At 43.0% G+C, this 23,849-nt stretch overlaps 1 protein-coding gene across 8 annotated transcripts in view; it reads left to right on the top strand.

Moving 5' to 3' along the window:
• Positions 1-17,138, top strand: part of TMCC3 (transmembrane and coiled-coil domain family 3) — a 131,392-nt gene extending 114,254 nt beyond the window's left edge. For 7 of the 8 annotated variants that reach the window (XM_068668442.1, XM_068668470.1, XM_068668458.1 and 4 more), the window contains exons 2-4: positions 9,468-10,366; positions 11,841-11,976; positions 14,263-17,138. In XM_068668442.1, the coding sequence (XP_068524543.1) occupies positions 9,468-10,366; positions 11,841-11,976; positions 14,263-14,565 (1,338 nt within the window). In that variant the 3' untranslated portion in view covers positions 14,566-17,138. Of the gene's footprint in view, positions 1-705; positions 843-9,467; positions 10,367-11,840; positions 11,977-14,262 lie in introns of those variants that run through there. The other variant, XM_068668484.1, reaches the window with a different exon arrangement.
• Positions 17,139-23,849: the final 6,711 nt, after the last annotated feature.

Here is a 23,849-nt window from a genome sequence, read left to right as displayed (position 1 = left end):
TGAGGAGAACTAATCATCGCTTGTGACCCTGTTTAGTAGCACAGTCACAGCATCAGAAAACCTTGTTCCATCGTATTTTTACTTTTAAATACAAAACCTACCACATTGTTTATATTAACTTAGGGGATGTTTCATACTCCTCCTGGAAGGAGATGTGCAATAAGCACTGCCCAGGGGAGGAACTGTTGCCGTGTTGCCTGATGTTTTATACTGCCCCATCAGTAAAAAGAAAGGACAAGATTTTGGCATTTTAGAAAAGAAATGTGAACAAGAAAATGCCTTGAAGTTCTGTTGTGGTCTTCAGGAGACAGAAGGTTAAATTCTGCAGAGAACGTTGGCGCTTACAGCGCTGCCATTCAGATGTTTTCTCCAAAGTTTATTCAGAGCCCTGTTAAACAGTGCCGTGTGGTAGCTTAAAATGCCATTTATTGCAGCAGTGTGTTTGGGTAACAAATGACCCATGTAATAATAATGAGTCTCTATGATTCCAGTTTTAGTTGTCATTATCATGCGTAATGAAATACATTTTTGATAATAAAAGTTATTTTAAACCCTTTTTAAAATAGGCTTTCAAATAAAGCCCTGTGTCTCTGTTTCCTGGGGTTGTCTCCCCCCCCCCCTTTCCTTCTTTCAGCACAGGTGGATCATGAAATGTGGCCCAGGCTCTTGAATTTTGGTGGTTCAATCTCCCTGCAGTTTTGAGGCCTCAGAGCCCTTGGCCTCCCTTACGGTACTGGGTGCAAATACAAGCCTTTGATAGCAGGGATGGGAACACAACTGGAAAAAATGAATGTTCCTCGTGGGTGTGTAATGTGACAGCCACAGCTTGCCTGTGTATGTAGGTAAGTCAGCTTTGAGATATGTGCTGATTATTCTGGAGAGGTAAACAGTGTGCTCTTCTAAACAGGGCAGCCTGATGCGTGAGGGCAGGGGTGGAAGGAGAGACCTGACGGGCTCGGAGAGGTTTAGCTGGCTGCTGCTGCTACGTGGGAGGAGGGCTGCCAGCTGGGGGGCTTAGTGGACAAGCGCTGCTTACAGCCCCTAATGCCTGAAAGTCAGAAAAATATCAGATATGTGCAAACTCTTCTTAAAGTGGGATTAAAGCCCCATCTGTAAGCTTTCCAGGAGCTCCCATAACACTGAAAATTGGCATCGAAGCTGTTCAGGCAGCCCGTGGCTGTCAGTCACGCAGCGTAGTGACACAGACTGAGTCTGGGGATGACACCTTCACGTGGAAAATGAGCTAAGGGCCCCCTGTATAAGGCAGAACAGCACATGTAACAAATGTTTTTCCGAGGTTTTACTTCATCAGCCCAGTGTGCTGAGACAGAAAGGAGGGAAAAATGAAGAAAAAGCAGGCTCCTTTCTTTAACTAAGTGGCTCGGTTCATGTGCAGGACAAGATGTGATTGTTTATGTGCTCAGGATGTGCTGCTGCAACATTAACGCAAACCAAGAGCTCTCCTGCATGCTGGAGCCATTGTTCTATTGTTTAGAACTGGAAGCTTCGCCGTGGTTAAAACAAACAAAATACCCACGGCTCGGGTCTTCTGCACACCACGCTCATTCTGTCTGGGTTTGAAGTGCCTTGTCTCTGAACGGTGGTACTGCCAAATTCCTGCTACCGTTCAGTCTTCATAGTCCCGTGACAAAATTGGTTTTATACAAGCGTTGTCATCTAAGAGCAATAAAAAATCATGAATTAGACTTCCTAAAATGAATGTTGGATTGAGCTTTAGATTTCTGTGCATCTGTAAATCAGTTTAAAAAGAAAATAATCCATAACATTGTCTGTGTTTTGGGGGAAGGAGGACTTTGTTGGTTGTTGACCATTAAATTAGATGTGGAAGTTATTTCTCTCTGATAACAAGAAACTTGTAGTAATATTCCCTGAGAGTATCTCGTATGATGGCACACTTCCAGGAGCCAGGATTTCAGGAAGTGCCCAGGCTGTGTGACTAGCAGGTAAATCAAAAGAACTGATGGTCAGCAGAAAGACCCAGGTAGGGGGAGCAGGTGACCTGCTGGCGCTTCCTCCACACAGCACAGATGAGCTGCGATGCCAAGGAAGATGTGCTCTAAGTCCCTGGAGGTGGGAAGTCAGAAGGATGTGCTTAGCTCTGAGAAATGGGTAGTGATACAGGTGTGCGCCTGCCTTTTTATCAAATTCTCCTTCACAGCGAAGGATTTAATAATTGGACATGTATAGGGGCTGGCTCTTCACTGAATATTTCACAATATTCAGGGAAAATCTCATTCTTGCTGCCTATTTGAACACTGTTGGAAAAGGGAAGTAATTATTGAATGGGAAGGGAAGAAAATCTGTAAGAGCTCGTGGGTGGGGGGAGGCGCTTGTTAGAAACAGTGAAACTGAGTTGAATAATCAGTTTACAAGAAGAGATGCAGAGTGTATTGCATGCATCACTCTTCAGGAGTCTGCCACCCCTGCTGGTTTGTGCTGGCTGTAACAAGAGGGACGTGTGTAGGGTGCAAGGCACCTCCCTCCAGCGGGAGCAGGGCTGTGGGATGGCACCCCGAGGCGGTGGGACCCCCAGGTGTTCCCTTACATTGCGACGGAAATCTGAGAGGAAAGGAACACACAAGTATCACTTATTGTAATTTAAGAAATCAGGAGAGAGCATTTTATTGACTATTTCTTTATTAACGGTGCTTACTTCATGAGTGGGACTGACCTGAAGTAAAGTAAGTAATTATGGGGTGTGGAGCCTACCTCTTGCCCTGTTAGGAAACTTTATAAGCGCAGTAAGTGTGAGTGGTGGCTCAGCACCGTGTTCTTTGCCCTAGGCAGGACGGTGACTTCAGGCAGCTGCCAGGCAGTGAGCGGGGAGCGGCTCCCTGGCTTTTATAAGGGGCTGGTGGGCTCGCGGTGCCTGGGCACGGAGGTGGTTTGTGTTGGCGCTGCTTTGCTCGTGGCAGTTTTATGCTGCAGAGCAGCCTGGAACAGGACTCATCGTGGGTCACGAAACAGGAGACTTCTCAGTGGATGTTGTTGTGTTTTGAAGGATTTAGGGTTAGTCATTAAGCAGAAAGCTGCCCCTTCCCTCCTTTGTTCCCTTCCACCTTGTTGGTTTAATCTGAAGTAGTGCTGTGTTTAGGGACTTACCTACAGGCAAGCAGTGACCTAGCTAATTTGGCTTCAGTTCATTCCTTTAAAGTTCATTCCTTTAATTAGGAATTAGAAAAATGGGTATTTTGTGCTGAGCAAAACCTTTGGAAGTACGGAAGCAGCTGGCTGGGCTCCCTCTGTCTGGTGCCTTGCTCGTGGAGTGGCCTTGGAGCTCCCCAGCCTCTGAATGCTGAAGTACAGGTGTCTGCCAAAGGGTGTCATTGCCTCAGCATCTCTCCAGGTGGATTTAATCCTTTAAAGAGACGAGTTGTACACAGCCTGGGCAGAGCCGTGCTTCGGGTTGAGGCGTTGATGGGACCAGGGCTGTGGAGCAGGATCTGCTCTTGGACAGCCACCTGGAATCAGCCCCTTGTGTTTGGGTGTGAGATCCTTACAGCTTTGGTGTTCATCTTCTTGACAGGCAGCCTGGGGACTGCTGGTGGTAAAGGAGCCGTCCTTGGTGCTATTTGACGTGCTGAGTGTAGGCACTTCGCGGTATTTCTATGAAGTAGCTTTTTTTTTTAAAAAAAAAAAAAAAAAAAAAAGAACATGAACGAAAACATTAACAAAGGGGTTTTGCTGTGACATGCTGTACAACAATAATTTTGTGGGCTGGTTTTATATGACTTAAAACCTTCTATGATCACTAACCCTGTTTTGAGCCTTCTGTGAAGGGCTCATCTGTGGATTTTAAAAGCAGCAGTGAATTTGTGAGCAGTGCTGAACCTCCCCTCCCAAGCACAGTTCAGCTTTGATAACGTGCTGCAAAAGTCAGAAACTCCTGTGTGTGCTGTCTTACCCGTTGGGACCCCTGTACTTGTGTACATACACTGTCTGACAGGAAAAAAAGAATTAGCCCTGATTATTTTTGCTGCTTGCTAAGCCCTGGAAAGCTTTAGAGCTGCTTTTATCCTATTTCATGTTTCTTACGGGCTTTTTTGCTAAGCACGGATCAGATGCCCCTCTGAAGGTCGTAATAGATGTAAGTCATCATCGTAAATGTTTGTTTAGATTTCACAGCTATGACTGTTTGGCAAAAGGAAAACAAAACGTTGGGCAGGTTCCCTTCCATCCAACCCTGCACGTGGTATTTAAGACAAGTTATCCCTGGCAGTGCGAGCATAACCAAGGGCTCCTAGCAGCGCACCTGTGTTGGCCACACCAGCTGGTCCTGCACTATCCCTCTGGAAGCACCGTGCTCTGGCTTGGGGTGTGCTGCGTGTGCAGCCCAGCAGTACTCTGTGGGATTTACCCGGCCCTCGGAGGAGAGACTGGGGCAGGAAGAAGTTGGCTTACCCCCAAGAGGTGCCCCCGATGTCCTCTGTCGTGCCTGGCCCTGATGCAGGCAGGGAGCCTGCACTGCTCTCCTCCTCAGTCACTGCTCTCTAAGGAGCTCTCTGCTGGGCTGAAGGCTGCTAACATTTGTGACCTGCTCCATAAAATCCAGCAGTCTCTAAGCCCCAGGCTTCTTTCAAGCTAGTGTTAGATATGGCAGTCCCAGTAACCATGATCAAATTGTTTTTTCCTGCTTTTCCTAGAAGCCAGGCTCTGGACACGTCTCTTGTATTTCCTTGGAAATTTCTGGGCTTTTCTCGTTACCACTTATCTCAGGGCTGCTTCCTCTCCTCCACTGCCAATCCCCAGCTCCTGATAATTGTTACTGTGATACAATACAATACAAATGTTACTGTGATAGGAGAGATGGATGGCGATTGCATTCTCTTTTCCTTTGTGCTTCTCACTAACACAGGGTAATTCTTCTCAACTCCAAACAAGAGTGCTGCAGCAAGCAGGATTTAGGATAGAATTTGCAATTGGACCCCTGGTGTCTTGGGGTAACGTGGAGGTTGGGCTACAGAACAGCCACAAAAGGATCTTTGCTGAGCTGGTCAACCTCGTCGTTGGGGTAGAAGGTGGTAGGGTACTTGTCCTCGCTCCAGTGTCTGCTCCTTTCAGATTTAAAAGAGGGGGAGGGGGAACGTTTTACATCAACAGAATATTTTGAGAACTTTTGTTGCTAGAATAACCTGGCAAAATGATGGCAAGAGCAATACTGCTGCTTCGGCCAAACACACTCAGGGGAGTGCCTTGGTTATCATTCTTCTGTACCCTCGCAGAGCTCTCAATCCCGTAAGGTAAAACACTACCCCTAGCAGTGTTTTGGGAATCCAGATAGTTCTTTTTCTAAACTTTGCTGAATTTAAACTGAACCTCCAATTGATGAGCCTACAATTGGTTTTACTCATTTCGGAAGTAGACTCACCACGTGCTAATTGATTTTCTCAGCTCTCCTTATCCCTGCCTGCAAAAGCAATGAAGCTTTCAGCTGATGTAATCCTTTGTCAGTATTGTTCCTCTTTCCCCTGTTGCTGCTGTGACCTTGGTGTTCCAGGAAGGCACAGGGTGCACGAAGGTGACAGACCTTGCCAACCGCTGGAGACTCCAGAGAAGGAGAGGACATAAGGGAGAAGGGATCTGCTTTGGGCTTGTATCCAACTATTACAATATATTTTTAGAGTATTTTGTACTAAGGAAGTAAACATTTAATGCTGTGCAAAGGTTACAGACGGAACCACCCATTCCTGGAAGTATGTACAGCTTGTCCTGAGTAACACCAGCAATGGAGCTGTCTCGTGTGTATATGTGATTCAGTGATTTATTAGAGTACGCTTTGGGGCCAAAAAGCTTATTCAAAAATGTCTTTGGTTGTTTCAGGAAACTATTGGTTTACACTCGTTTTTTTCTCTTTACTGAATTTGTCCAGGCCTAGTAGATACATTTAAAGAAATATCTGCAATACGGTGTACAGATCTAGCATCTAAGCTCTTGAAGGATTGCCTTGGTTGCTTTTCTTGCCTGTGTGAGTCTATTGAAAGGTCCAAGTATCCCATGTGAAGCTGTTTCTGCAAATTTTAGCTGTCCTAGCAGTATTAGGAGTGTTCTCACTTTAAAAAATGATCTGCAAAAGCTATTTTTTTTGCCATGAGTTATATTTTTAAGACTTGTTCTAAATAAATATATAATTTTGAGCCACCTGTAATTTTTGTCACTCTTCAAATTAGAGGTAGTAAATATAGAATGCCATCCGTGTCTCATCTGTGCTGCGTACAAAAATGAGATCCCATTAATGAGGTGTCTTTCATATGAAATGCATATGACCTTGGATATGATATCATATAAATCTCATATATATATATATATATGCTACTTGTATCCCTTTTCAATAAGCATGCAGCTCAATATTAATCCTTTTAATCAAACTGGTGAAGTGCAGAGCTAAGGCTACAGCACTGGCTTAATCCTTGGAATAGACTCCTGGTCTTAAATGTCACCATTAAGCCAATATTCTCTAGAAGAAATTGTCAAATCTGGAGCTGTTCAGTTTGCATTTTTCAAGTGTCCATTTATCTCAGAGGTCAGTGAATGTGAACTTTTATGTTACCTACTTTTTTCCACTGCCAGAATCCTGGCTCTGCCCAGACCCTTTCCCAGCAGTGATGCCGCGGTTGGGAAGGAAGAGGCAGACTGTTCTGGCTTCCTAGATTTATATAGAAAAGGGTTAGCCAGGGAGGTTTGGGGGTTAGACCTTGAATAATTGATTATGATACCACAATAAATTGGTATTGTGGTTTTGGTGTCTTGCGTTTTTCACTATCTGCTTGTGCAAGGCTTGGTGAAATGCCTTTTCTGAAGCAATTTCTGAAGCAGGTATTGCTGGCTGGGGCCAGTTTGGTATCCTGCTGCCTGTCCTTACAGGTAAATTTGTGAAAAAGGGAACAGAAGAAAAAGGAGACCTGCAGACTTCCAGGCAGTTGTAAGCTGCTGCTTTAATGAGTGCAGTAGCAACAAAAACAACCAACCCAAAACAAAAATCCTAAACAAACAAAAAGAACCCCTGTAATCCTCTATAATCCTCAGTGATACAAGGATAAGAATATACAGTCGGAACAGAGATGATGTTGCCTCTGAAATGTTTAGGTAGAGATCCAGTTTGTGGCTGTGTTTGTAACCCATCTCAATGGTTCTCGTGATCAGCCTGTGCATGATGCATGCCGTTAACAGTAGGATGCCACGTCCGGCTCCTGAGGCTGGATTTTAAGAGGGATGGAAGAATGCTGGCAAGAATTCCCAGGAGGACCACCAAAACTGTGTAAGATTGGAAAAACAAGTCTTACAGCAATGTTTAATGATGCCTTTATGTTCTTAATCAAGAAAAAAATTGAATGGTGATGACTGGGCAGGTATGTGCACGCAGGTCTTGCTTGCAAAGACGTCTACAGTACTACAGACAATAGCAAACACTGGTTGGAGGTCGACCTTTGAATGCAGTGTGTCAGGCCTTCTGCAGCAATGAGTAGCCACACATTTGAACGGTATTTCACAAATGCATCTTTAAAAGATGTACTTTAATAAAGTTTCTGTCCTGTTTCTGCAGCGGGATTGCTCAAGCAATTTTATTTGATCACCCTGGTGTTAAAGCTGTGAAAACCCATCGTGGCCAGAAGTGTGTTAAGCAGTCTCTCTAGATGCGATGTTGCAGCAGCTTTAATGAAATAATGAAATGAACCTTCTTTGTCACGGAGACTGGCATGGGATGGTAGAGATGAAGCTATTCTGGTTAGGTCATTCTCGTCTCATGGATCCTCTGTGGCTCTGGCTTTATAGGAGGAAATACTCTGTATATTTTGTATCAGATCATCTTGTCTGTCTTCTGAGAAAAGTGAATAATCTGTGCTGGTGTTGTGTCCAGGTTGCCTGATTGTTTTTGCTAGCTCTCTTTTGCTAAGAACATTATTAAGGTGTATGCATCCTACACTTAAGTGAATGCATTTTTTTCCCCTGAGTTCCTTTCAGCAAAACCCACTCAATTAATTTGGTATTAAAACAGACTTAGTCACAGCAGATCAAGTTGTTAGGCACCTTCATCAAGTCTGGAAAGTCAAATATGGGCCAGTTCATTCCCTGTGCTCTCTTCACTAAAAAGTAGCAGCTGCTTCCTGCTGAAGTATACAGTAATCTTCAGGATCATTCAGCTAGGTGTGCAAAACGTGATGAATTTGAATCACTGAGTGGTTTGGGTTGGAAGGGCTGTTAAAGAACACCCAGTTCCAACCCCTGCCGTGGGCAGGGACACCTCCCACCAGCTCAGGCTGCCCAAAGCCCCATCCAGCCTGGCCTTGAGCACCTGCAGGGATGGGGCATCCACAGCTTCTCTGGGCAGCCTGTGCCAGGGCATCACCACCCTCTGTGGGAAGAATTCCTTCCAAATATCTAATCTAAACCTACTCTCTTTTAGTTTAAAATCGTTCCCCCTTGTGCTGTCGTTATTTGACTGAGCAAAAAGTTGTTCTGTTTTTTTTTTTTTCAGCCCCCTTTAAGTATTGAAAGGCTGCAGTGAGGTCTCCTTGGAGCCTTTTCTCCTCCAGGCTGAACAGCCCCATCTCTCTCAGCCTTTCTTTGTAGGAGAGGTGCTCCAGCCCTCTGATCATCTTCGTGGCCCTCCTCTGGACCCACTCTAAGAGCTCCATGTCCTTCTTGTGCTGCGGGCCCCAGACCTGGACGCAGCACTCCAAGTGGGGCCTCACAAAGGCAGAGCAGAGAGGGACAGTCACCTCCCTCCACCTGCTGGCCACACATCTGTTGATGCAGCCCAGGGTGCAGTTGGCCTTCTGGGCTGCAAGCATGCACTGACCTTTCATCCACCAGACCCCCCAAGTCCTTCTCTGCAGGGCTGCTCTCAATGAGTTCTTCTCCCAGTCTGTAGTCACGTCCAGGATTGCCCTGGCTCAGGTGCAGCGCCTTGCACTTGGCCTTGTTGAACCTCGTTAGATTCACATGGGTCTACATCTCAAGCTAGGAGCATGTATCAAAAACAGGCTTGAACCTGGTAAAATATACTGTTCTGTACAATTACTGTCACCGAGTGAAAAATCTGTTTGCAGCTCTATCAGTATTTGACCGTTTCTAAGAAAACAATAGTGATTATTAGCTGTGAACTCTTTGAAACTCTTAATAGTAATGGAAAAATACATCAGAACGCTTGCTAACTAGGCATTGATCTGATTTTGTAAATGTAAGGGACTATGATTACCTGCATAATTTTCACCATAATTAGTCTTGTTTGTTTGTTTGTTTTTGAGAGAGACAGGTAGTTCCCTTATCTGTTTATCAACCCAGGGAAGTTAAGAAAAATGCTCCTTAATTTTAAAGAAAGGCTCATTGTATTTTGCTACAATAAACTCCCTTATGTTCTTTGTTTTTATAATTGCGTGCAGTGATGGAAGTTGAAAGTTGGATTTCTAAAATAAAACTCAATTTCTGTTTCTCTTTTGTCTCCTCAGGTGGAAAGACATGACATGAATACTCTCAGTTTGCCCCTTAACATTCGCCGCGGAGGCTCTGACACCAATCTCAACTTTGATGTACCAGATGGGGTCCTAGAGTTTCACAAAGTCAAACTGAGTGCAGATAGCTTGAAACAGAAGATCCTCAAGGTTACAGAACAAATCAAAGTTGAACAAACAGCTCGAGATGGAAATGTGGCTGAGTATCTGAAGCTGGTAAACAGTGCGGACAAGCAACAGGCTGGGCGCATCAAACAAGTCTTTGAGAAAAAGAACCAGAAATCCGCCCACTCCATTGCTCAGCTGCAGAAGAAATTAGAGCAGTATCACAAAAAATTGAAGGATATTGAACAAAACGGATCTTCCAAAAGCACTAAGGATACTTCCAAAGATAGCTTGAAGGATATTCAGCATGGAAAGCCTCGTGCCTCTGGGCATGGACCAGAGAGCAGCAAGTCGGGTGTGCCGGGTGTATCCTTGACACCACCGGTCTTTGTTTTCAGCAAGTCAAAAGAGTTTGCAAATCTGATCCGAAACAAATTTGGTAGCGCAGACAACATTGCTCATCTCAAAAACACTCTCGATGAATTTCGGCCAGAATCGAGTTCTAGAACCTATGGGGGCAGTGCCACCATTGTTGCCAAACCCAAATACGTTAGTGATGATGAGTGCTCGAGTGGGACCTCTGGCTCAGCAGACAGTAACGGGAACACTTCATTTGGGCCTGCTGCGGCAGGCTCCCTGGACAGCCAAGGAAAGCTCTCCATGATTTTGGAGGAACTAAGGGAAATCAAGGAAACGCAGTCCCAATTAGCTGATGATATCGAGAATTTAAAAACACAATTTAAAAGAGACTATGGCTTTATTTCTCAAATGTTGCAGGAGGAAAGATATAGGTATATTCTTTTAACTGTTCTCTTGAAATGACTTGTATGGGCATGCGAGCATTTGGAAATGTAAAGTGTGTGTGAGAGAGAGAGAAAGAAAGAAAGAGATAAGAGAACTTAGAAGCAAAAGGAAAAAATAATTCCAATGGGTATCTGGTACCAAAATGTTATTCCTTCCAATAACTGAACATCTATGCATAACACTGTCACATCACTCGATAAGAAACATTAGCTCTTTGCCTTCAGACTAAGGCCTGTCAGAACACTCGGTCTTCTTATACTGTAGTGGCGTACTGTGAATACTGCATATAGGAGGTGCCAGTTGTTTTGTAGGTGATGAAAGGAGTCTGGTCTGTAATGACTGGAAAATGGCAATCAGTCTGTGGTGTAACAGCTGCCTTACAGCTGATAAGTACGTCCCTAGTCCCAAGTACCTTGTGCAAATACTTCTCAGACACGTTGCTATCTAGTGGATGCCATGTCACAGCGTACCCTGGTGTAGTATAATTTTCGGTTGCTGTAGCACAACTTTATCTTGCATTTCCTACTTGTAATTAGTTCTTTTATTATCCACTGTGGAAAGTGAGATGTTATGCAGGGGGTTTGCACCTGCTGTACCTACATGCCATTTGTCCTATCACTTGTTAAAGCAAGCATTGATTCTACACTAATGAACAAAACCTCAGTATGAAACAATATTTAACGTTGTCCTTGCTTACAGATGTTGAAATACAGGAAAGGCTGGATGTCTGATGGTAACGTGAGGGAGGAAAGAACAGAGCAAATGTCCTATTGCTCTGAAGATTTGGTTCCATGAAAAGGCAGAGTGGCCTTTTCTGACAGCTCACTTACTAAGATGTCAGGCCTCCTGCCATCATGTCTACAGCTAGACAATCTTGCCTCCATCATTTTTGTGCCAACTTCAGCATTTCCATCTTTGCCTGCTAAACCAAGTTAAAAACTGACCCCCCAAAAAAGGGGAAAAAAAAACTAGCTTTCTGATGGTTTAGTTGAACTGGTTTACCATGTAGAGATGTGCCAGAATGGCAGGACATTGCAGTTGTGAGTGAGAGGGGATCCAGGGAAATGTTCATTTCCTTTCACTACTGTGAGTTGTTAACTGTGTCAAGTTTGCTCATGAAACCATATTTTCTTGACTGAGTGAAGAGTGAGAAATAGAAAAATGTGAATTGGAGACTTTTAACCATTGGTTTATAGTTCATATGATTCACCAATGATACACAAATATTTGCTCTTTAAAACCCACTGCCAGGAAGGGACGTTCAGAATAGGATTTGAGTTTGTTGAATAAATGCTTATGGAATGTTTCCAGTATTTCTAATGGTTTCTCTACTGCTTGGTAATGCCGGTCAGATGAATCCATAGTACGCTGAGAAGTTGCCTTTTTAAGTGTGTAATTGTTTTCGTGACCTAGCATTACTGAAATAGAAAGCACTAAATTTAGACCTTTTTTCCTGAAAAGATATGAAAGATTGGAAGACCAGTTAAATGACCTCACCGATCTTCATCAACACGAGACAGCAAACTTGAAACAAGAGCTAGCCAGCATAGAGGAAAAAGTGGCGTATCAGGCATACGAGCGATCACGAGATGTTCAGGTACTTTCTTACGCTTATCCAACTTCTAACACTTGCTATAAATCGTGTACTGTAAAACACTTGCATCTTCCCACATCTTCGTATATAAAAATGTGGGGAGACACTGAAGGCCATGTTTTCTGCTTTTTATGGTGAAACTCCAGCACCTTTAAATCAGTGACAGTCCCATTTGTTTCAGTAGACCCAGAATTTTATCTGCTGCAATTGATGATAAAATCTAGGCTGATTTGTGGATGAAGAATGGACTGTTATTATCTCTTGCACCAGAGGAGGAAGGATTTGAGTCTATTAACAGTGTCCTAACAGAATCCTCTTGCTCAGACTTTCCCCAGTGTGTAGTTGTATCACATGACAAGGCTTACTGTAAATTGTGTTTAAGGTAAAAAAGAAAAAAAAAAAGTGTGAGATAGACTTCAAACAGATGGTTTATAGTCAGATCTGTCTTCAGGCAAAAGCCAGTAATGTCTACGAGTTTGTCCTGAACAGCATGTGGTTATGTACTTCAACATTTATGTGCAACATAAGCATCAGTATAATCCATAATGTTTCTACCCAAAATCTGAGGAAGTGGTAAAAACATTGTTTGCGTTACCTTTGGGTTTGCATTCAGTAATGACTGGGGGATGCTCAATGACTGCCATCTTACTGGCTCAGATAGTAAATAAAAACCTTCCATCCAGTACATCCCTGTGCTCACATTTCTAACCGTAGAGAGCAGGGGCAGCAGGTCAGCAGCAGAAAGATCAGGCTCTTTCCTGGCTGGTATGAGGGTTAGGAAACCCCTGGGAATAGTGAGAAACTATTAGTTTCTCACTAAAATAGTGAGATGATATTGAATCAGAGCGTATCAGAGGTTCCTTTGTAGGTTTAAAGAGGTCTCAAGTACAGGACTCCTTTCTGTGTAGGCATCCTGAGGATGTAAATAAAGAATGAGACCAGAGCTTTCAAGTAGATGGGCTGTGAAATGTTTGTTAGCTCATTAGCTGAACCCTGAGGGGACAGACAGCACTACAGTTTGTTTTAAAAGTCTCTCAGTTGATACAGGCTTGCTTCTGTTATCTCTCTACAGTTGGGCCTGTTTAATCTTATCTAATTTGGGGTTTGGCAAATAAGCTAAGATAAAAGAAAAGCATTCAAGTTGTGGATATTTCATGTAACAACCGACCTTTGGAGCACTCTGACCTTAGGGGTTGGACAGATGAGTTTTAAAACACTGGCTGGTCGTGTGGTAAACCAAAAACCATAGAGAACTGGCCCAGCCAAAGAAAGATAATAACTCTTTGTGCAGTGTTTCTGTTTCTACACAGAACACTGTATTAAAGGAGTTTGCTGGGTGATCAGGAGAGAATTCAAGGAAAATGCTTCAATGGAAAACAGCGATCCATCTCCTGAAACTAGCCTTATGTGGTGTCACCCAGTGGTGCCCAAGTCACAACTCGAGCAAGAAGGGGCATTTTGGCAAGTTGGTGAATTCAGCAGCTATTCAGAATTTGGTGGTTAATGAATTCACCTTTCCATGCAAAGGTTCAGAGTGTGGGGTTAGTGATTCAGCCACCATTTTCCAAAGACTGTATTTAGTTCGCCCTCAAGCAGAAGAGGAAGGCCTACTTGCTTTGAACAAATGGTGAAGTGGAACATACCGTGAGAGAGAGGGAATGCCATGCAGCATCGCCACAGGTGTCTGCACTGCATGTTGTCCTCATGGGGTGCGGGTGAATGAGCCCGCACGCTGACAGAGCAGGGCATCAGCAGGACACTGAGAGCTCAGGCCCCGCGCTGTGGCTTTGAAAACAAAAGTACTGGAGGCCAGAGAGGTGGTGTAAACCAAATGGTACGTGTTGCACGGTAGATTTAATTAGTATCACAGCGAGTCATTACTACTGTAATGATTTCTGTGGTGTATACAAAGAAACTAACTTTGATGCTGTTTTAATGCAAGGGAAGCTGCCATGGCAACAGCTTTCCCAGTATTTTATCTCATCAGTATATGCAGGAAACATTATCTACTGTGAACATTACAGCTATGATACTTTTTTTTGTAGCATGAAAAATGGAAATAGTACCTTTTGGACAGTGTTGTCAGACTTCATTATGCCTGGGCAGGCAGTGATACATAGAAGTAGATAAATACATGCATTTATTTTTAAAAGAGTTGGTGGTTCATTGAAGTTTGAGGAGTCCAAAATAAATTACACTTTCTAATCTTAATGATGGATGGTCCTGCTGCTAAGACAGGAAGTGTTGTATGGAAATACAGCTGCCCTGATTCTTGTTTTCTATCTCCAGGAAGCCTTGGAATCGTGCCAGACCCGTGTTTCGAAGCTGGAGCTCCATCAGCAAGAACAGCAGGCACAGCAATCCGAAACGGTTAATGCCAAAGTGCTCCTGGGGAAATGTATAAATGTTATCTTGGCCTTCATGACTGTCATCTTAGTGTGCGTTTCTACTATTGCAAAGTTCATTGCTCCTATGATGAAGAGCCGTTTTCATATCATCTGCACTTTTTTCGCAGTGACACTGCTGGCAATATTTTGTAAAAACTGGGATCATATCATTTGCGCCATAGAAAGGATGATTATACCAAGATGAAGCTGCTGGTCTGGCTGGTCTGTTTTTGTTTTCTTTTCCTCCCTATTTTCAAGTGCTGTGTATATACAAGTTTTTGTCAGTTTAAATGTGCAGACTGAATGAAGAAGGCTACAAAGACTCTTGGACTTTAAGGGGGTGTAAATACATAAATGCATACTAGTTGGCAGTCGGTAGACTGTTCAGTCAGATTGTGTCTAATTGGGTATGTCTGTGATGAACTGCTTGCTTATGTCAGTTTTCTGCCTTAATCCCACTGTTTTTCCACTTTACAAACCTAACAAAAGAAGGTATGATGCTTTGGGAGGGATCTGAGGAACTGTAAGTGTAAGGTGTGCTTTTTACTGGATCGGAGTGTAAAGAGTGTGGTCAGGAGGGAGTACATCATGATGTGTATCACCTGTGTTAGGCAAATTATCTCTTGTGAGTCCAGCTAGGATGATAAGCTCAATTATATAGTCATATTTATTAGTAGTCTCAGATACTAAATTAATGAGTAACTGTATATGGGGTTTTCAGCACCAGCAAAACTTGATGCTTCTGCTAGTAACCCTTTGCGAGAAGAGTTTACTGTTCAAAAATTAGACCGCTGATGACTAGTGACCACAGTTAGCAGTTGTTTTATCCTGGCACTGTTCCTTATCACACTCAAGAAAAACATAAATGCGGCATAAAGCTTCCAACAATGAAGAACTAAATTAAATGACAAGATCTCCAGGCCACTTCATAAGGGAGCAAAGGAGCAAGTAACTGGTGGGTGTGTTGTCATGCAGACCAAAGTGCTCGCTTGCTTCAGGCACTGCAACCTGCAAGGAGAAGGAGGTAAACAGAAAGGCAGCACTCAGGTTAACCTTTGTTAGCACTGAATTTGTTGGGATTCTCTAACTGAATGGAAAGCAGAGAGGCGGTGGGACTCTGGGTATGGTGGAATTTTTTCTTATGTCAGATTAAAGCATGCAGAAGAAGTATGGGGGAACACATCCTTAGGGGAGCAGGGAGTTAAACTTCTGTAAATATACAAACACTGTGCAGACTCTCTTGACAAACATTCCTGAAATAATGTATTAGCATACACTACCACTACTAGGAGACGGGTGGTTTTGTTTTCCTACTAGAACTTATTTTAAGAACCGCAGAAAAAAATCCCTGAAGTCCTCTGCTTGGCTCTCAGTCATGATGTGAAACAGTCTTTAATAAAAAGGAAACAAAAAATCAGAATTCTCCTCCACTATGTATTAAATGGAACAAAAAAAAAAAATGACAGTCTCTCTCGTTATTTGGGGTTCAAGGTTACTTTTAAATTAACTGTCATGATGGATTTTTTTTTTCTTTGTAGTATTTGTTACTCTGGTTTTACAAAAAGGGGGAAAGCGGATTACTTAATGTGTAGGGTTTGCCTTTTTTTTTTTTTTTTTTTTTTTATGAATTGCAATACTTGGTGTAGGGATTCAGAAATCCTTATACTGAGGAAGGGGAATGGGGAGGGGAGGCAAGGGAAGAACTTTTGACCTTTTACTACTATTGAATTAAGTGACTACAGTTACCTTCTGTGGCTTCAGGGACTGAAGAAAGGACAGAATTAACTGCGTAAATAATTATATGACTCAGCAGTTAGAAAATTAAATTAAAACACTGTAAAGGTCATTAAAGAATTATTTGTGTGCGCTGCAGCTTTGAACACAGAGATCAGGAAGGATTGTGCCTGGCCTGCAGGCACCGGAAGGGGATCAGCTCAGGCACACCCTTGTTGTCCTGACCCTGCACTGCCCCAGCCTCGGAGGAAGGTGGAGGTGAAGGCAAAATTCCTGCCGCAAGTGGTGTCACGGCATAAAGCCCAAACTCACCAGTAGCTTTTTCCGTGGCTGTGTCAGGAAGAATTATTGTACAGATAGGTTCTTATTCTCAATCTTTTTTTTCCTCTCTGTTTTTACGCTCTGTATTCCTACTATCCCTTGAAGATGGCTATAGCTATTGTAGTGTGCTTAACCTTCTCTGTCTTACCTCTTGCATCTGCTGCTGCTTGGTTCAGGAAGACCTTTCTTCCTGTGTGCTTAGCCCATTTTGGCACCATGTGCATGCCTAGCACCAGGCCTGCACCCCCACCTTCCCACTATCTGCACTTCACCTCCTTTACTAGCCAGCTGATAAACGGAGATTGCTTCCCTGGATACAGCTCACAAACCTATCCTCACAGGAAAGTCTGTTCCAGAATGCTGAAGAGATTGAAAGGAAAAAAATACTTTTTTGTTGTTGTTGTTTGTCCTTCACATCACAAGGAATGATTGCCCTTGGTTTCTTTATATGCCCTTTAAGTAACCTGAGATCCTCTTGGTCTTTTCGACTGTTTTAATATAATTTGTTCCCACTTTCATTTTTGAAGAGGCATGTAATATCTTTTTAGTTTGTACTTCCAGTTTCTTTAGCTAATGAACGTGCTTCTATTCAAATTCAGAGTTCATTGTTTCCAAAGTCGTCTTGCTGAATTCCACCAGGCATTTCACTAATAATCCCTATGACTGTGATTTTTTCCTCATTCCTGAGGCCACAAGATTTTTTTTTTTTTTAAAAATCAAACAGTGGGAGTGATCCTCAGAAATTTGTGCCTCTGTAGTGCTCTCTTGCCATCTTTATTATAGTCTTTGTTCTACTTTGTTTGCACAGCCCCCTTCTGGTTTGGCCACTCAAGAACACGCAGTTTGTCTAGCATTTTGTTACATGGGTTCAGAAGGGTATGTGGGCAAGAAAGGTATGGTAATGTTACTTAAGGAAAAACTCCGTTGCCTGTTGCATTATAAAGGGAGAATCCTCACCGTACGTAGTTAAACATGTAATGTCAGGTAGTTGTCAGTTGTATATCACAGGAAGTTGGTGTGGTACAGCCTGGGAGTGTGAAGGCTTCTGCTCCAAGGTTATCCTGTTACAGTGCCGAGAGATGTCCTCAGTGCAAAATGAAGGTAGAACATAAAATCAATGGGCCTCTGAAAGATTGCTCTCTGCCCTGATAAAATCTGACTGGGTCCAAATTGGAAGCAGAAAGGCCTTGCGTTTCTCTGCTCATCAGGCTTTTATCTGGCAGAGGACACAGAGAAAGCTGTAAACTCTGACTAATGTTATTTATGCAAATTAAACCTTAACTGGTAAATGGGCACAGCACTTCTCTAGGTTATTTTCTGTGCTGTATTTAACTCTCTGGGTGTTGTGACATGCATTGAGAAATTAAGGAAGATGTGAAGGGCAACAGGCAGCCTTTGGGTGAAACTGCTGTGATTGCGCACACAGCAGTGCTGAGAGCTCTGCCAAGCTCCTTCCCACCTGAAGGGGAGGGAGATCTCCGCTCCTGGCTTCACTCATTTCGTACCTTACGCTGGTGTGTTGCAGCCTTCCCTGCGTCATGTTGGCTCACGGGGCTGGCAGAAAACTGAACCAGCAGAAGAGCAGGTAGTTCTCCACCATACCAGAAACTTGAAGGGGCTGAGGGAAAGGTCTGGTGTGCCAGCACCGGCAGAGGAAGTGGAAACAAGAAGATGAGCTGCTTTCCTTTTTTGCTTCAGTGAATCTGAACCCCTGAAACTGTGCTCTAGGCAGCTTCCCTAGCGGAATGATGGCACAGCTGCAGCACCGAAGGCTCTTCCTACCTCTTGCCTACGTGGAACAGACACAAACAGCAGCAGGACTGGGTAGCACAGGCTCACCGGCTGTCTCTGTACCCTGCATCAAGAGCAGGCTGACAGCCAGGCCGATGACTTCAGTATCAGCATCACGTCCACTGCTTGGGCTGCGGACAGAACTCTGCTTGCTGAGAACATATGCCCAGGCCATGCTGAACAGTAGCAAAACCTCTATTAATGAGAACTTCAACTTCTCAAGCAATTAACCATGTCTGGTTGGGACAGTGTTTGCTTTATGGTCTCCTACAACACATCAGGTGTAGTTCTTAGTATGCCTGTTGCACTTAACTCATTGTGAGCCTGTAAAACACTCCCACCCAACCAAATGATGACCAGCGTCTTCTCTGTTTGATACTGCCTGGTAATGAATTATTTCTCTTCTCTTTGTTCTCTAACTAAAAAGTCCTTCAGTTAATATTAATACCTGCCCCATTGGCGTTTGGCAGCTTTTTTTGCTCAGAAGCATCTGGAGACTTAATTTCTCATGAAGGTTGGTACAATTTTCCTCTCTCCTATTTAGGCATAAAAGTCTAAACAGGGGTTCCTCTGAAAGCTGTGTAATGGCTCCCTCCACTAGCTTTAACTCTAATTCGATGTACAACAATGAGGGAATTAGTCATTGTCAACACTGAATGAGACCCAGTTTAAATTCCTTCTCACTTCTGGTTTGCCTTATGTGCATTTGTACAGCTTCCCATTTTACTGCAGTCCTAGGGTGTCTCCTTGTTCTGAGTTCTTAAAAGAGCCCCGTCAAATCTGACTTTTCTGCTTTAACACCAAAATGCCTGTGTTATGCAGTGTCTCTGCGCAGGAATATCAGGTGTAGACTTGCTGTCTGTGCTCTATGAAGGATATTTAAAAGCCAATGTTTTTCTTCGAACACAATTGTGAATGCTTATCTGGGGACTAGAAAATCAATAGATGAAGACAACTTGCTCTAGCGAAGATACAAGATCCAGTGACTAGAAGTTGAAGCTAGACAAATCTAATGCAAGTACAAGCTTCAGTTTAGTAATCATAAGGGCTGTGAGCATATTATTAGCTACAGAATAAACAAGGACTTGAAAATTTTAGGCTAAAGTTGAGTGGTGTTCAAAGAGGAATCAGTCCAGGCTTATGCTTGATCCAAAATCAGTTGTATAATCACAGGCAGTGCTTTCTGGAGTTGCATTCAATGAACAAGAAACTTTTTTTGGGGTGGGGGTGTTGTAAGATTGTGGTTAATTTAATTGGCTTGGAATTTTGAAAGCCAAGCCCATTTCCATTGTGATATAGACATTTTATTTCTGGATTCAGTGGTTCAGCAGAAGGTAAACACAGATTAATGTAATTAAACACTTTAATTTGGATAACAGAATTTAATCACTTCTGCAAGTCCAGCTAGGAATAGCAATCAGACAAGTTTGCTCTCCTCTTTATTAATCAAGCAAATATCTATCAATTGTCTGTTTGTTTCCATTTACCAGCATGCCAAAACACATCCTTTAATTAATTATATTGCTCCCTTTTAGAAAGCAATAGATTTGTTTTCAAACAAAGTTCGAATGGTCTCTTTGATGCTGGGTAGAACGCAGGAAAAAGAATCAGTTTCACATTACAGCAGTGAAAGACTAGGAAAAAAATAATTTGAGTTAATGGACTTGTGTATTATCCCTGAAAAAGCAAACTGAGTTGATGTTGTATATAAAGACTGCATGAGGACTAGTCAAACTATCTTGTATGACTAATTTGCTGTATGTTTAGCATATGAAATTACACTGTTGTTGGAAAGTTTTGCACAGTCATCTTTCCTTTTTTTTTCCCCCAGAGAATTTGGGCCTGGTGTAGTATTAAACTGTACCCCAAACTGTCTGTTTTAATTGACTAAAGTTAATAGTCTCAGTGTGTAATCTACAGTGTTTCTCATAGCATAGCCATTTTGTGCAGCACTGTGGAAAGATGCAAATACAAACAAGTAATTTTTTGTATATTTTGTTCTGTAGTCATGACTGCCTTTAAGGTGTCATTAACATTTTTTAAAATAAAAATACTTACATTTATTTGATGATATAAGTTGTTTCTTAAACTTTTTCTTATCACTCTGTCCCACATCAGTTTCTCCTTGTCAGTAACAGAGTTGTACAACCAAGAGAAAACCCCAGCTTTAAAATACGGGTAAAACAGGATTCTGCTCTGTTGCAGTTTTGACCAAAATCGGTCATGTGGATTTTATTTACAGCTATGACATAGCAGAACTGCAAACATTAAATGAAGTATCATCACTGCTCTCCTCCAGAGCTTGTGTGAACATGCTATGCAAACATTATGTTAGCGTGCCAAGCAGTTGGACTCGCTTTAGATTACTTTTTGGGAAAACTGAATTAGAAACCAAAGCTGATTTTTTTTTTTTTTTTTTTTTTTGCATGATTGTCAGAGATCCTGGTCATGTGCCAAAAAATTGAATATAGGCATGCATAATAGCTAACATAGCTGACATAACACAAAACATTTGCATTTATTTTTCACAAAACAGAGCTCTTGTCAGCTGGCACCGGCAGCCATTAGAAATGATCTTATTTTTATACCAAGAACAGAGTAGACACAGTGCAGTAACTGTGTTTTGCTTTGCAGTCATGCTGCCTTTCTGATTTTCTCCTACGGAAGCACACAGCAGGTCCCGTGTCACCTGCAGACAGGTCTCGTCATGCTGAGTTTCACGCAGATGCCTGGAACTCAACTTCTATATTAAGATAACTCAATTCGACAAACAGCAGGCTCCCCCTAGCTGCTAATAACATTTGCCCGCTTCTGACATGGGCTGCATAACCCCTGCTAACACACTGACTAACCAGACATTGAAAAGGCATCTGACTCATCGTCACTTCTGAGCTGCTTGTAACTGGTTTTGAAGAGTGCGTAATGCACCCTGACAAGTGTTTTCGTAGCAGTGTTGAATATCCCCAGTTGGAAGAGACCTACAAGGACCATCGAGTCCAACTCCTGGCTCCACACAGGGCCACCCAAGAATCAGACCATGTGTCTGAGAGCGTTGTCCAAACTCTTTTGAACTCCAGCAGGCTCAATGCTGTGAACATTGCCTTGGGGAGCCTGTCCCAGTGCCCAAACACCTTCTGAGTGCAGAACCTTTCCCTAACCCCCAGCCTGACCCTCCCCTGTCCCAGCTCCATGCCGTTCCCTCGGGTCCTGTCGCTGTCCCCAGAGAGCAGAGCTCAGCGCCTGCCCCTCCGCTCCCCTCGTGAGGGAGCTGCAGGCCGCCATGAGGCCTCCCCTCAGCCTGCTCTGCTCTGGGCTGAGCAAACCAAGGGACCTCAGCCCTTCCTCATTCATCTTGTCCTCCAGACCCTTTATGATCTTCATTGCCCTCCTTTGGACACTCTCTAATAGTTGTATGGCCTTCTTATACTGTGGCACTCCAAACCGCACACAGTGCTTGAGGTGAGGCTGCCCAGCGCAGAGCAGAGCGGGACGATCCATCCCTCATCCAGCTGGCAGTGCTGGGCCCGATGCACCCGAGGGTAGGGTTGGCCCTTTTGGCTGCCAGGGCTGAGTGTTTTAGCACCCAGAAAACAGAAAGGCAGAGAGGAAAATACAATGGTAATGTCGTAACTTAGCATAGGAGGAGAAGTGTCATGCATAGCCAAGCAGTGGTTTCCATACAGCGCTGACAATCACTGGATGAGACATTTGACAAATGACCCTTACCATCACTGTACACCAAAAACACTTCACGGTGGTGCCCACAAGTAACTCCAAGAAGCGAAATTTTACAAATGAACCAGAAACCAGCTGAAGGCACCCAGGACTCCATCTGCTGTTACACTGACAGTAACCACAGCTCATTTAGACACACCAAAAATGCGCTGAACTACCAATGAACCTGCTGCTAGCAGTGCAGCTTAAATTTAGAGATAAATGTTTCCTGAATGCATGCGTGCCATCACTGTACTTGTGCTACGGTGTACTGTGTACAGCAATCAAAAGGTGGGTTTTGACTGCTATGTCAACTAGCATAAAGTTGTTATCACTGAAAAGTGGAATATTCACATTGTGCCCTCCTGAATTTATATCTGGACTGTTGATGTAGGTGAAAACTCAATAGTTTTACAAACTTACCCAGTGCAGCAATGTTGTGTTACTTTTCATGTGCAGCCTAAAAGGCAGAGGATCCACACTCCTTTGCCTCAGAACAAGCTTGAAGCTGGCCAGTGCCCAGTTGCTGAAAGAAGCATCGATACTCTTTGGACAAGAACTCTGCGAGCTGAGCTTACATTTGATGCGGTCATGGTGGCTTCAGCTGCTGAGTGAGAGGTTCTACTCACCCACAATGTATGTGTAAAATTTGGAAAAACTCTTTAGTTGTGGCTAGAATGGAGCCAATCTAATGGAAATGAAAGCTCAGTCAGAACTGAAGCCCATAATATGAGTACAATGTACTTAAATGTGATATCTCTTAGCAGACCAATAAATTCCATCTGCATTTTTTATGTTTATTTATTTTTTAGAATACCATTTTAATAACTTGGTACTCATCTGGGAAACATCCTTTTTTACCATAGCTACATGTATAGACAAGCGGTTAGAGGGGAAGGAGGCAGACGGTCAGTGTTGTATGAACAAGAGTCTATGTACACGCTGAACAGAAAAGTAGAGAACACCTCTGTGCAATCACTACTGCATTTAAAAGCAATTTCATCTTCTGATTTTGCAATGCCAAAGTATTATTTTTGTCAGGCAATCTCCACACAACTACGTACAGTTTTAGCTCTCCAACACAAACAGCATGCTACTTGGACACAGATGTCTCTGCCACAATTGTATGGGATGATGATAGCGTTTACATGCTTTCAGGCTCTGCTGACTCAGAGGCTGACGGGGCTTGCACTCCTAGCACTAATCCCCCATTTGGCCTCTGTCCTGATAGGTTGGATTCAGGTCAAGGTGACAGAAACTAAGCATGGATTAAACTACAGGTATGAACAGCAGCATATGTGCATAACAGCAATATCCTTCTCTAAAGATATGCCACTGGGTGACAGAAGATGAGGATTTATCTAATCTAGCAATTATTTTCAGCTTGCTCAAGTAAACCAGAAAGGAAGTCTAAACAAGCCTATAAACTCATCAAGACATTTTCTGACCATACCTAAATATTATCTATCTTTCTCCAAAGAGTGTATCTGCAAACCACTTCTAAACATTTTCCTGGGGTTCCCCACTGATTTAACAGCTCTTTGTGTGTTGTTTTCTTTGTGTGAGGATGAACCTTGCTGCTGTGTGAAATGCCGATCCACCCAGAACTAATTTGAGATGACATGCAAAGAAACACAAATAACCTCTAACCGTATCAACCAAGTACCTTGACGGTCTCTAAATGAAATCTGTACTTTTACTTGAGCCCCACAGTGCATTTAAATTGTGTATATTAAAGAGAACTTTTTATTTTTTTTTGTAAAATAAGCTATTGACATCTGTAGCTGCATACATTTCTATTCCTATGAAAAACCTTAGTGTTGGGTGATGTTGCCAAGAGGTGAACTTGCTACTGCCTGAATTCAATATGTTATAAGAGTGTTTATTATTCCTGCTTCCTTTAGGCACCGACTTCATTAGCAGAGTCAG

This window comes from Anas acuta, chromosome 1, assembly GCF_963932015.1.
Source record: "Anas acuta chromosome 1, bAnaAcu1.1, whole genome shotgun sequence".
In the NCBI taxonomy this organism is placed as follows: domain Eukaryota; kingdom Metazoa; phylum Chordata; class Aves; order Anseriformes; family Anatidae; genus Anas; species Anas acuta.
The sequence above is the reverse complement of the archived record's forward strand: the minus strand, read 5'-3'. Positions and strand labels throughout refer to the sequence as shown.